Here is a 12,214-nt window from a genome sequence, read left to right on the forward strand (position 1 = left end):
ACTCTGAAGGGCCACACCAGGCCTAAAGGGAATTAGCTGCCATGGGTGACCAGCTGAAGACTGTCCCAGCTTAACCTTGGCCTAAGATGGCTGTTCTAAGCTCTCGTGGCGCATTAGAATCATGTGGGAGCTTTTAAAATTTCCAGTGCCCAGACACACCCAGCTCAATTAACTAAGAAGCTTTGGGGTGAGACCTAGGCACCATATTTTGTTAAAGATCCCTGTGGTTTCAGTGTGCAGCCCAGGTTGAGAGCTACTGGCCTGCCCTTTCATCTAGCTGGCATTTGCAGTTTGGGCAAAGCCATCCTCAGGGCCCTTCCAGTTTGTAAGATATTTTGGCATCTTGCACTATCTCCCAGTGCTGCCAGCCAGCGCCCCCTGAGCAGTCCTTCCTGCCCAGTGTGGCGGGGGAGGAGGGAGCTGTTGCAGGCCGCACTGGGTTGCATGCAGTTTGGCGTGCTGTGTGCTCTTTCCTTCCTTACTTGCATGTTGTGCTGCCTTCTTCCTCCTGAAATTGCTGTCTCCTCCTCGTTTTTGCATTTTAAATGAATATCCACGGTTTGACGTTCAGAGCCCATGATTTGTCATACTTCAGAGATATTGGTTAAAAAAGAGACCTGCATTTCAAGAGTCATTTGGCTGCCAACTTTTCCATACCATGAGGAAGGGTTGGTGAATAGTCTGTCAGTCTTGGAGCGGGACAGTGAGGGGCAAGCAGAAGGAGCAGGGGCCAGATTGTGGTCTGCAAGAGTGTCTTCCTCACCAACAGGCCTCCCTATTCTCTGAGCAGGTCCAACACAAGTCAGGCACATTTGCAAAGGGTTGCTGTGGAGTGCTGTGTCTTATGTAAACCCTCTGGTCCCTTGTGCATAGGCAAGCAGAGGGGTGTGTGTGTGTGTGTGTGTGTGTGTAGACGCACATACACACACCCTCATACTCCAGCCACGAGAGGCAAAAGTGAAGCCTCCCTGTGCACACCCTTTAGGGAGATGGTACAGGAGACAGAGGGGACTTTGGAAAACTAGTTCCTTCGTTTGTTAAAGCTCTTAAATTAAAAAAAAAAAAAAAAAAGTCCTTTAAAAAGATGTTGTTTGTTCTGAGGTAAGATAAGAGGAAAGTAGAAACAGCGAGTCAGGGCTTTGATGAGCCCATTGAGAGTTCACATTGTGAGTGTCCCAGGTGAAACAGAGACCCCCTGTAACTCCACCAGAATTTTTCAGTCTTGGTTCCTAGTGACATTGCTGAATTTCAGTTGTTCCGTGCCAGGGAGGACGCGCTTGGTCTGATGGGAACAGAGGGCAGTCCTGGAGGTTTGTGGGCTGCAGGCAGGTGTAGCTGTGTTTGCCTTGTTTGCTAGAGTCACTCTGTTCCTCAGGATCAGGAGTGGCCTGTGCACAGCCAGTTATCTTCAGAGACCCGAAACCTGACGGAGTGAAGAGAGCTAGTTTCCCTAGGAGACACAGAGTTGCACTCTGCATTTCTGTCTTTAGGGAAAAGTGCCGTTTTGCAGCATTATCTGTTACTGGTGTCTGTCAGCCTTGGACCATCATGTCCTTGGATGTGATTAGAAAGTAATGTGTCTGTGTCTGTGCCAGTGACTGCCCACTCTCAGGTCCAGTGCTCCACACAGTGACACTGGCATCTTCTCAGGGAGAGGACAGGTGTGTTGTCCTCAAACACTAACCACACATTTTTAAAACGGGGAGAATGTCCTCCTGAACAACTGCTTCCTTCCCAGTTCATTAATACATTTTCAATCTTTGATTTCTTAAAGCCAACTGAAAGTGAAAATATCCCTGTCCCAACTGCTGCACCTGGGGTAAGATCAGTAACTAGTCCCCAGGGGCTGGGCCTTTTCCTTGAGTTTATTATTTGACCATGTTGAGTTTTCCACTGGTTTTTCTGTATTCTCCATGATTGTCCTTCCAGAACAGTGTCTGCAGTGGTTTGCATTCATCGTTAGTGTCCAACTCTTGACCAACCTAGCGTTCTCCTCTTAACACAGTAGAACACATGGACATGCATGTGCTGTGTGGACACAGTTTTCCAAGCCCTGTGTTGTTAGCATGTAACTTTTCCTTTCATATCATGCTTTTTAAGGTGAAAAGGCCCTAGAAACACATCTTCAATTCTTACCTCTGTCACCTTTGCATCTGTTGCTGTTTTTCTGAAAGTGTTGCATGTTCTACTTTCCATTGGGTTTGACCTCTCCGTGATAACCCTTCAGAACTCTGAAGAGAGCAATAGAATCTCCATCACCTTTTTCCGTCTTTTCCGAGTGATGCGATTGGTGAAGCTTCTCAGCAGGGGTGAAGGCATCCGGACGTTGCTGTGGACTTTTATTAAGTCCTTTCAGGTAAGAATATGCCAAGGGCCTCTCTGTTTGTCTTTGAAGATCATTTGTAAGTCAGTGATTGTCCCCTGTCCTAGAAGATCCAGACTTCCTCCAGTGTCCCTTCCTAGGACACTGTGTAGATCTAGGTCAATAGAGAATATGGAATGTTGGAGACACCTGACCTAAGGTTACTTGGGCAAATCAAAGAGGATTAGTTGCCTAAAGGAGACAGAAGAGAAAGCAGTAAGGACATATAGCTGAGAGATCTGCAACATTTTCCAATAGAGATGTGGAGCCTCTGCGCCTGTCCTTCCCAGGGTGCCAGTGGGGAATGATGATGTCTGAGAGAGTGAGGGTCATAGCAGACTCCCTGGCCGCCTAACAGCCCCTCTGTAGGGTGGCTTCTCCTCACAAGACTGCAGCAGTCCTGCCTGTCAGCTAGTCTGTGTAAGAATCAGAGACCACTTCACCTGGGCCACCATACCCGTCATCAGTCTCTGGAAGGATTAGAGAGTTCATGACATTTAAGTATAAGCCAGGTCTCATTTGTCACCTTTAATTCTCCACGCTGGTACTGCCAAGTTCTACTCTGCTCCTAAACAGAACCCAGCTTCTCCTGTACCTTCCAGTCTGAAGCCGTTGTGGGCAGGGGTACAGATTCTTGTTAGAAGGTATACTGGATATGTACACACATTAGAAAGTGAATCACGAATCTTCCTTTCTTTATTATTTGACTTTTTTAAATTCAAAAGTAATCAGTGCTTCATGTAAGCAAAGCTATCTGAAGATCTAGAAAAGAAAAGCTCAAACTTGCCCCTCACCCACTTCTAAGGTGACCAGTGTTAACATCCCAATATGTATTTTTCTGCAGTGGGTAGGATTTTGACAGGTAGAGAAGGAAAGGGATGGAATCTGGGGTAAGGGGATATGTGCAGGAGCCCAAAGAAGGGAAGTCACAGCCCTGTTAGAGGAGAATGAGGTAGGAGAAGCTGGGCCTGCAGCTCTGAGAAAGGCAGGGCAGAGTGAGGCCCTCAGGCATTGAGTCTGGGCCAGCTGTCAGGGATGAAAGCACAGTCTTTGTTATTAGTAATAAAGTACCATAGCTCGTCAATTAACTGCTATAAAAATAGAATAAAATCATGCTTATATCTATAATGTCATTCTTCCTTTACAAGAAATTATTAAACTTCTTTTTTTTTTAATTTGGTCACTATAGGTAAGGCGTTCATCTCACAGAACAGCAGCTCATAAAAACTGAGAAATGATGCCAGAAAACGTCTTAAGCATTCATTAATCTAGGAAGAAAGTGCATGTAGTTACGATGAGGAAAGTCTGAAACCCACCCTGTGGAAGTCCATTAACCAGTCCAGCTGTCGGGGATGGTGCCTACTGCACTGGGCCAGGCTGGCAGTCCCCAGTCCACAGCTGGCACAAGTTGGCATGTGGCATAACTTGTTAGCCACTGAGTTTCCGATAACCTTCTCCGATAGGAGAGAAAGTAGATGCTTTAAGAGCATGTGCTAGGAATTAAGCATACCATCTGGTCATCCCCGTGCATATGGACATCCTCCACCATGTGATGAGGTAGACAATAAGTTAGGAGCAGTAGATTAAAGGACCAGGGTCTGGTCAGACACAGACACTCGTGTTTGATGTTACTGAGGAGAAAGAACCCAAGCTTGGTGCCCACCCATCTGGCTCCTTTTCTTCCTTGGTCCAGCCCCTACACTTTGTGGTTCTTCCAGAAAGCGTGCATTTTAAGAAAGGTGTCTTGCATTCTACAGCAACAGCCAGAAACTGGTTCTTCCCTCTGACCTGGTAATTCCACCCTGGAGACTTCACCCTAAGTAAATCGCTTGGTTAGAAGCAAGGTGATTTAGTGTAAAGATGCTGCTTTATGACATTATCTACAATAACCCCCCACATACATGCCCATAAAAGACAGTAGAAGTAATCTAAATGTACAGTGTTTTTGAATGGTTTGATAAATGATGATAATTTCACAAAGGAATCCAATGGTGACTTTAAAAATCATTAAGTCTGTGTTGGAAATGCTTAGGGATACAGTGTTAGTGACTGTGGTAAGCACGTGCTGACTGAACTTCGTAACACGTGATGTGCCTATGGATGGTATACCCTGGACTGAAAATAGTTGTGCTGTGATAGATAGTAACATACAGGATTTAAAAAGTTCTTCCTCATTATTGGTGTCTCTTCAATATAACACATGGAAAAGAAAAGAAACGTGTGGCACATGGAGGGGGTCTTGGCCGTCCGCTCCTGAGGAATCACGGGGGCAGGAGGCAGTGCTGAGCCAAGTGTTTCTCCCATCTAGGCCCTCCCGTATGTCGCCCTTCTCATAGCCATGCTGTTCTTCATCTATGCGGTTATTGGCATGCAGGTAAGCTCCAGCTGCCTTTCCCTCAGGCCCCCCCTTGGCTGAGTAGCCCCAATCTGTGACAAGGTGTACTTTTGCCAAGTGAAATGGGAAGATGAGGTCATGAGTTTTCAACCAAACCCACTAGCCTTTGAGGAGATAAAATGGAGATGAGAACAATGTGGCTCCTTAGGAGAGGCCTCCACAGGAAAGAGCCATGCCAGGCGAGACCCAGGCTCAGAAAAGCACTCTAAGAAGATGGGCAGGTGGGGGAGAGCACCTTTGTTGAATAAATGAAGTGCCAGGCACCCCGGGAAAGCCCTAGTTGTAAGTGTACATGTGGGGTTTCTGTGTGTATGTGTAACAAAGTCTATTCATTTTTCCTAATAATTTCTCTCCACAGATGTTTGGGAAAGTTGCCATGAGAGATAACAACCAGATCAATAGAAATAATAACTTCCAAACCTTTCCACAGGCGGTGCTCCTGCTCTTCAGGTAAGGGAGCCCAGCACGGTGGTGCTCCTGGGGCGGGCCGAAGGAGGGAGCGCTCTCTAGCTCTGGGCTCTGGAGCAGCCTGACCTGTCTGGAGGGACAGAGGCTGCATGTTACTAAAGTAGTGTGGCCTTTTCTTTTTGTATTTTTAAACAGACTAATATTTCAGTCCCAGAAGAATTTTGCTGGATTGTTAAAACTGCTGAGGTTGTTCAGATTGTGGCTGGCTTAAAGTTTCTATTTTCCCTGTCTGAGAGTTAGCAGATTGATTTAAAGGCCCTCAGGAAAATTGTAGGATATATGCCTTTGTGTGGGAGCATGCCCTTAAATACACCCAGGAAAATGGAAATTACCAGGAACATAGAGACCTTTGGCACAGCGAGTGGGGAACATCTTAACATGTGATTTCAGATTTCACAGGATGGTTTTAACCTCAGTTTGTTAACTCTGTAAGCAAGTTGCCTCCTAGTAAGAGAACTTCTGAGAAATTGTGGAAATAATTTCTAATACATCTAGTAACTGAAAAATCATTTGCAAGTTAGGTGGTTTCCAATTCTCGCTTTCAATAAAATTGAGTGGGAATCTCATCATGTTGTAAGATACAGGTCATTAAAAATAATTCGTAATGGTTTAAAAATTGTAATACGTAAGTGTCTAAAGTAGAGAAGACACAAAAAGAAACATCTATTTATATGAAAAGAATTGGCATGCTTGTTTCAAATTATTGTTATGAATCAAAGGGCGTAATAGCCGCGTCAATTACTGAAATAAGTAGAAATTTCAGATTTTCGCAAATTCAAACTGGCTGTTCCCAAAATTACGTAAGTTTTACTCTAGTTAAGATCTTTTCCCCCATAGGTCTAAACCTTAAAATCCTTCCTTCCCATATTAAAGTCCTTTTGTTTTTTTTTTTAATCTGAAAAAGGTGTGCCACCGGGGAGGCCTGGCAGGAAATCATGCTAGCCTGCCTCCCCGGGAAGCTCTGTGACCCAGAGTCGGACTATAACCCCGGGGAGGAGTACACGTGCGGGAGCAATTTTGCGATTGTTTATTTCATCAGTTTTTACATGCTCTGTGCGTTTCTGGTAAGTGATGAGAATAGCTCCCCCTCTCAACTTAGAGAGGTTTGTACAGCATTTGGGGTTCAAACCAATGATGTTGCCTTGTCAGTCACCATGGAATATTCTGTGTTGCTGAGCACTCTAGATTCCACTTTGTTGTTGGAGATTTTTGTTTAATCATGCATGTGTCACTACTGCCTTCGATGTAAGCAGAGGCTGGGGTAAACCGGTTTGGGATAACTCCCCTGTAGCTTCTTAGGGCTGCTGGTTCCTTTTTTTTTTTATTTCAAAGTTACCACACATAGCAAGCTCTTAAGACTGTAAGTTATTTGGTAGCAATGAAATGATCAAACTATATTGTCTTCAAAAGGACAGAGTAATGTATGCCCCTGCCCTCCCTGGAACTGTACCAAAGCCATTTGCGAAAGCTAGAAGCTGGTCCTATTCTTAAACATTCTCCAGTAGGAAAGATTTTACAACCTCTCGTGAAGAAATGGTTTCAAAAGTTTCATGGCCCATATAGTTAGGAGGCAATCACTAGGGCCTAAGCCAGTTCTTCCCCCTGCAGCTGAAGCTCCCTCCTTCTCATTTGCTTTTTCAGATCATCAATCTGTTTGTGGCCGTCATCATGGACAACTTTGATTATCTGACCCGGGACTGGTCTATTCTGGGGCCTCACCATTTAGATGAATTCAAACGAATATGGTCAGAATATGACCCTGAGGCAAAGTAGGTTGACAAGGACTCCATCTGGCTTATGTGGGCTGTTTTGGAATGTTGGCTGCAATTTTTGTGGAAGATGGGATGGGCTGAAAGTTCAGTCTAGCCAATGCCATCCTGGACCTCATACTGTGCTTTACTTCCAGGGGACGGATAAAACACCTGGACGTGGTCACTCTGCTCAGGCGCATCCAGCCACCCCTGGGGTTTGGGAAATTATGCCCACACAGAGTAGCATGCAAGGTGAGTGTCCCATTGACATGTCTGACAGCCTCTCGTTGGGGCTCGCTGCTTCACTCAACATTTACTAAGTGGCACTCTGTGAAGCCTCTGTCAGGTGCTGGGGATGCAGAAAAGAGTGATAATGGGATTCCTGCCTTTCGGAACTCTCAGATTTGTAGCTCTTGGGCTACCCCGTCAGCCAACAGTAAGAGTAGGCAGGGAATTATTTAATTTGTCATTGAGTGGATAATTGGGAAGGTGATAGTTGTGTCAGATCCAGAAGGGGAAGTGGGAGTTTGTCAGAGAAGAGGGCATTCCAGGCAGGCAGCCCAGAGAACCCAGAGATGGAGGCAGAGGATAGATGTCATAGCGGCAAATGATGAGTCGCTTTCTGTGGCTAGAACACAAGGGGAAGGAGCAGAAGGCCACAGGCACAGGCTGAGCCTAGTTGTAAGGAACCTTCTATTCTGCTGAGTCGCGTGGAAAATGAGGAGACGCTGGGGAAGGAACATGAGTAGATTTCCATTTTAGAAAGCTGACCCTGTTGACAGTGTAGAAGTAGACTGGAAGCAGTGGAGCCAACCAGGTTATCTGAGTCCGAAATAACAGTAGCCTGAGTGTGGGCAGTGGAAGTGGGACTAGAGAGGGGGCATACTTTAAAGATACACATAGGAAGTAGAATGGAAGAGACTTGATGACCTGGATGAGGGGAGGGAGGAGTGAGAAGGGACTGTATCTCCTAGTTTGGGTGGTGGTGTACTCGGTGGTGCTGTGGTTCTCATGACCCCCTTGCTGCCAGACCCCCTGTGGCCTTTGGGTACAGAGGACCTCCTTTCCTGAAGGAGCAGAACAAAGTCTAAAATATATTTTGGACTTTCAACAAAGTCTGAGCCAATCTGATTGTTCCCTGCCCAGAAAACCCAGAAAGCCTCATTGGCAAGTCCTCAGGGTCTTTGCTTCTCCTTAGGCTGGACCTTAGACATAGGTACAGGGAAGAAGCCACAGAAGTTTTTTACTTTTTCATAAGTTCCCCAGTATCAGCCTCTTTTCTGTTTTCTAATACAAGATGGGTTCCAATCTTGTATCCAATCTGATGTCGTCTTGTTCTTGGATTTCCAGGCTCTTTCATAAAGGGTCTAAGCATCCTTAAGGCAAAAGTGGTCCATTTGGCTGATCCATTGCTGGGGAAAGTAAATGAATAGCCAGAGCATTCTGGCTGCCTGAGCTGGTTCTGTGGATGGGGATGATTGATAATAGGACTAGGAATTTAAACAGGATAGGACTTGAGAACACAAGGTTCTAGCCTAGCCCATCAATAAGGAGGAGAAAAATACGACCTCTTTCTCTTGGGACACCCTGACAGCCAACAATAAGAAATTTTAAAATACTGACAATGCACTAGGCTAAAATCATTGTCTGTGATCTTCTTTAATCCTCGTGAGGCCCATTTGACGTGGGTACAGTCACCTGCATTTACAGATCAGGCTACTGGGGCCCGAGAGGGTGAGTTACTTCCCCAAGTTCTCTCTGCCTTTCTTTGCTGCTGTCAGACGGACCAGAAGAGATGTAAGAGAAGCAGGAAATGTGAATCCTTCTCCGAAAGACCAGCTACTCGGAGAAAACACATAGACTCATACAAAACACTACACAGTGGTCTTACCAGAGGGAAGGTTCCTTGAGGGACATCCCTGTGTTAGAAAGAGAAGTGGACACTGCTGGTTGAGAACTGAAGTTCTAGGCCCTGTGCCTGGTCCTTTGTACCTGTTAAGTCGTTTAGCCCTTAAGGATGTGCCCAGAATGGAGTTCTGACCCCAAGAGAGTTGGTTAGTGTGAAAGAGGAAAGAATGATTAAACAGTGAGGGTTAATTGTTTAAAATACAAACAAAGCACACCGAGCGCCAGCATTTGTGTTTCCTGACTAAAACTTTGACCTTTGTTGTCCTAGAGCCCCCTAGATGGTGCAGCTCCCCGGACGACTGTTGAATTAAATTGAGGGTGGACTAGAAAAGAGATGAGGGATAAACAGAGAATAAATACCAGAAGGGGATATGGCTGCCAACAGTCATTCACATTCTATTAAAAATTTTTTCTTTCTGTTTACAGAGATTAGTTGCCATGAACATGCCTCTCAACAGTGATGGCACAGTCATGTTTAATGCAACTCTGTTTGCCTTGGTTCGAACTGCTCTTAAAATCAAGACTGAAGGTAAGAATTCCCTGGAAGAAGGACAGGTGGTGGAAGAGGTAGGAGATGGCGTATCCCACCCTGCATTCTCCCGTCTTGGCCTTTTCTTGTCAAACAGGAAGCCCTGGGGAAGGGGACCAGTGAGTGTAATGAGGATGTCTGTGCCTGGCTTTCTGGTTGTCCCCTGCCTCACTCATTCCTTCTTTCCTTCCTTTGTGATTCACCTTGTTCTGAAAAGTTTTGAGGTAACTTGTCCCACTGCTTACTACATAGCAGGAGAAACAGGTGCGGGGTCAGGACAGAGGCATAACCACCACAAATGATTTCATTCCAGCTGTCACTAGTTGTGTGACCTTCGGCAATGTATTTCAGTGTTCTGAACCGTAGCTTCCTTCTCTGTAAAAAAAAGAAATAAATATGCCCACATCAGGGCAAGTCTTGAGGATTAGATGAGGTGATGTTTGCAGAAGCATCTACCCGGTGTCTAGCACATAGCTGGCACTTGGGAAATACCGTTGGAATGAGGATCTTCTCAGGTGAAAGCCCAACCAGCGTGGTCTTCATGGCTATGCTTATTAAAAACAACTAAACCTGTTGCTATCAAGTCGACTCCAACCCATAGCAATACGACAGGACAGAGCAGAACTGCCCCATAGGGTTTCCAAGGAGTGCCTGGTGGATTTGAACTGCTGACCTTTTGTTTAGCAGCCGTAGCTCTTAACCACTACGCCAACAGGGTTTCCCTGGTAAAATCCTGATGAAACAAGCATGGCCATTGAGTTTGGCTCACTGGTGACTTTAGAGGTGGGATGGAAAGCAGGCTGCAGCAGGCTGAGGAATGACTAGCAGGTAAGGAAGGGGAGACCACAAGGGGAGCTGACTCTGTGAGGCACTTGGCAGAGGAGAAGGAAGAGGCGGCAGCAAGGGGTGCATGTGGAGTCAGCGGGCAGCTGTTTTCTTACAACACCAGGGCTCAGGGTGAATCTATCCAGAAAAGCCAGTATCTTCAAGCCTAACTGACAGGTACTCCTTGCGGTGTGCTCGTCCATACCTGGCTCTGGGCCAGCACCACTAAGGGACATGGAAGGCAGGAGAGTCTTACATTCTGATATGTGAGTTGAGAAGACAAAGCACGTGCCTGTGAAACATCGTCCCATATAATAAAAGATCAGATGAGTATATGCAGTAGGAATTCAGAGAAGTCTTGTTTGACTGAAATTTAGGCTGGATCTTTAAGGTTGGAGGCAGGATTTAGAACAGCCAGAGAAGAAGGAAAGGCCATTCTAGGCTGGGACCCAGTGGGAAACAGGTGGGTCTTGGCTGTGGGAGGGTGGGGTGGGGCCAGATGGTGGTAGACCTTGAATTCCAGGGTAAAGAGTGGTTGTTTCCGTAATGAAATGACTGACTCATCAGAAGGGCTTGAATATAACAAGTGTGTATGACCTTGACTGGGGCGCCTGGTGGGAGGGGCACCCCATCACAGACCAGTACACTAACCCAGGTCAAGCTGGGGCAGAGCAGCTGTGATAAGAACAGGGAGGGAGAGCTGAGTATAAGAAACAAAGCTCGTCTTTCCCTTTTTGCTTTTTGAATTCAGGAAACCTGGAACAAGCTAATGAAGAACTCCGAGCTGTGATAAAGAAAATCTGGAAGAAAACCAGCATGAAACTACTTGACCAAGTTGTCCCTCCAGCTGGTGGTCAGTGCAACCTATTTCCTAAGTAGTCCTTGGCCAATGCTTTGGTTTTAACGAAGATGTTTCCACAAAGTCCAGAGAGCATTTGCGGAAAGCTTTATGATCAGCTAGGGCACTATGGCCAATAACTAGAGAAAGCCCTTTGGCAATTTGGTGTAGTTATTTGAGGTCATATGAAGAGCATTCCAGACAAAGGAAAGGCTTCATGTGAGAAGGAAACCAAGACCCAGATAGCTTGAGTGGGGTTTAGAGAACAAGCTTGCTATCTCGAAAGGAAACACCTGTATTTTTTTTTTTGTCCTAATGAAATGTTTAAAATCAGTTTCCAATTATCCTTCAACCTACTGTTGAAAACTTTTTACAAAAAATAGATCACTTTCAGGAAATGATATTTTCGAAATGGTCTTAAAAGGCTAAATTTACTAATATATATGTATATATACATATATATACACACAACAAGAATGTCCCTTTAACTCGACTTTAGGAACAGAACTAACAGGCATGTTTATTTCCTCTTGTTATTTATCATAAAATAACTCACTAAACTGTTTTCAGATATAAAATATATAATGTTTTTCCATTTTTGTTTAAATACATACAGACTTAGAAGTTGAGGTGGTTGTTTTGACTGTTTCATTTTCAAGTTTTAAAGGTGCAGGATCCGTTTACCTGGTGCCACCACAACAGCATTTTAGCCACCCCCAGCCCTGGGCGCATTCTAAGCATTGGGTGTGTTTTGTAACCTACCGAACTTTTATAGTGTCACTGCCCCTGCAGCTTTTGAGATGGGTCTGGCTCAGGTCTGGAAGCCGACTCCGGAACCCAGGCCAGGATGGTGGCCAAGCTGCTCCCTCTGAGAAGGTGACAACCTCTGGCTCTCAGGGGGCCAAGAGAGCAGCATGCTGGCTGCCAGCTCTGCTCCTCAGCATGAAGCGAGAAGCAGTAGGAGCTTTGGTGGCTGGAGGGAGCCACTCTTAGCTGGCATGGCCACCAGCTCAAAGCTGGGGCAGATGGCCCAGAAAGAAACCATAGAGGGAAAACAAACCCAGAGAAAACTCCACCTAGAGAACCCTGGCTCTCCACGGGAGAACTGATACTGCACATTTAAAACAACTTTTTGGTT

The 12,214-nt window shown here is 45.6% G+C and overlaps 1 protein-coding gene across 4 annotated transcripts in view; it reads left to right on the top strand.

Moving 5' to 3' along the window:
* CACNA1D (calcium voltage-gated channel subunit alpha1 D) overlaps positions 1-12,214 on the top strand; it is a 379,519-nt gene that overhangs the window by 336,960 nt on the left and 30,345 nt on the right. For 2 of the 4 annotated variants that reach the window (XM_004368621.1, XM_004368620.1), the window contains 9 exons: positions 1,775-1,819; positions 2,228-2,356; positions 4,671-4,736; positions 5,116-5,207; positions 6,130-6,289; positions 6,867-6,994; positions 7,132-7,228; positions 9,311-9,413; positions 10,990-11,091. In XM_004368621.1, coding sequence (XP_004368678.1) covers positions 1,775-1,819; positions 2,228-2,356; positions 4,671-4,736; positions 5,116-5,207; positions 6,130-6,289; positions 6,867-6,994; positions 7,132-7,228; positions 9,311-9,413; positions 10,990-11,091 — 922 coding nt within the window. The remainder of the gene's footprint in view (positions 1-1,774; positions 1,820-2,227; positions 2,357-4,670; positions 4,737-5,115; positions 5,208-6,129; positions 6,290-6,866; positions 6,995-7,131; positions 7,229-9,310; positions 9,414-10,989; positions 11,092-12,214) is intronic. The other 2 variants (XM_004368623.1, XM_004368622.1) reach the window with 1 other exon arrangement.

This window comes from Trichechus manatus, unplaced genomic scaffold, assembly GCF_000243295.1.
Source record: "Trichechus manatus latirostris isolate Lorelei unplaced genomic scaffold, TriManLat1.0 scaffold00001, whole genome shotgun sequence".
Lineage (NCBI taxonomy): Eukaryota > Metazoa > Chordata > Mammalia > Sirenia > Trichechidae > Trichechus > Trichechus manatus.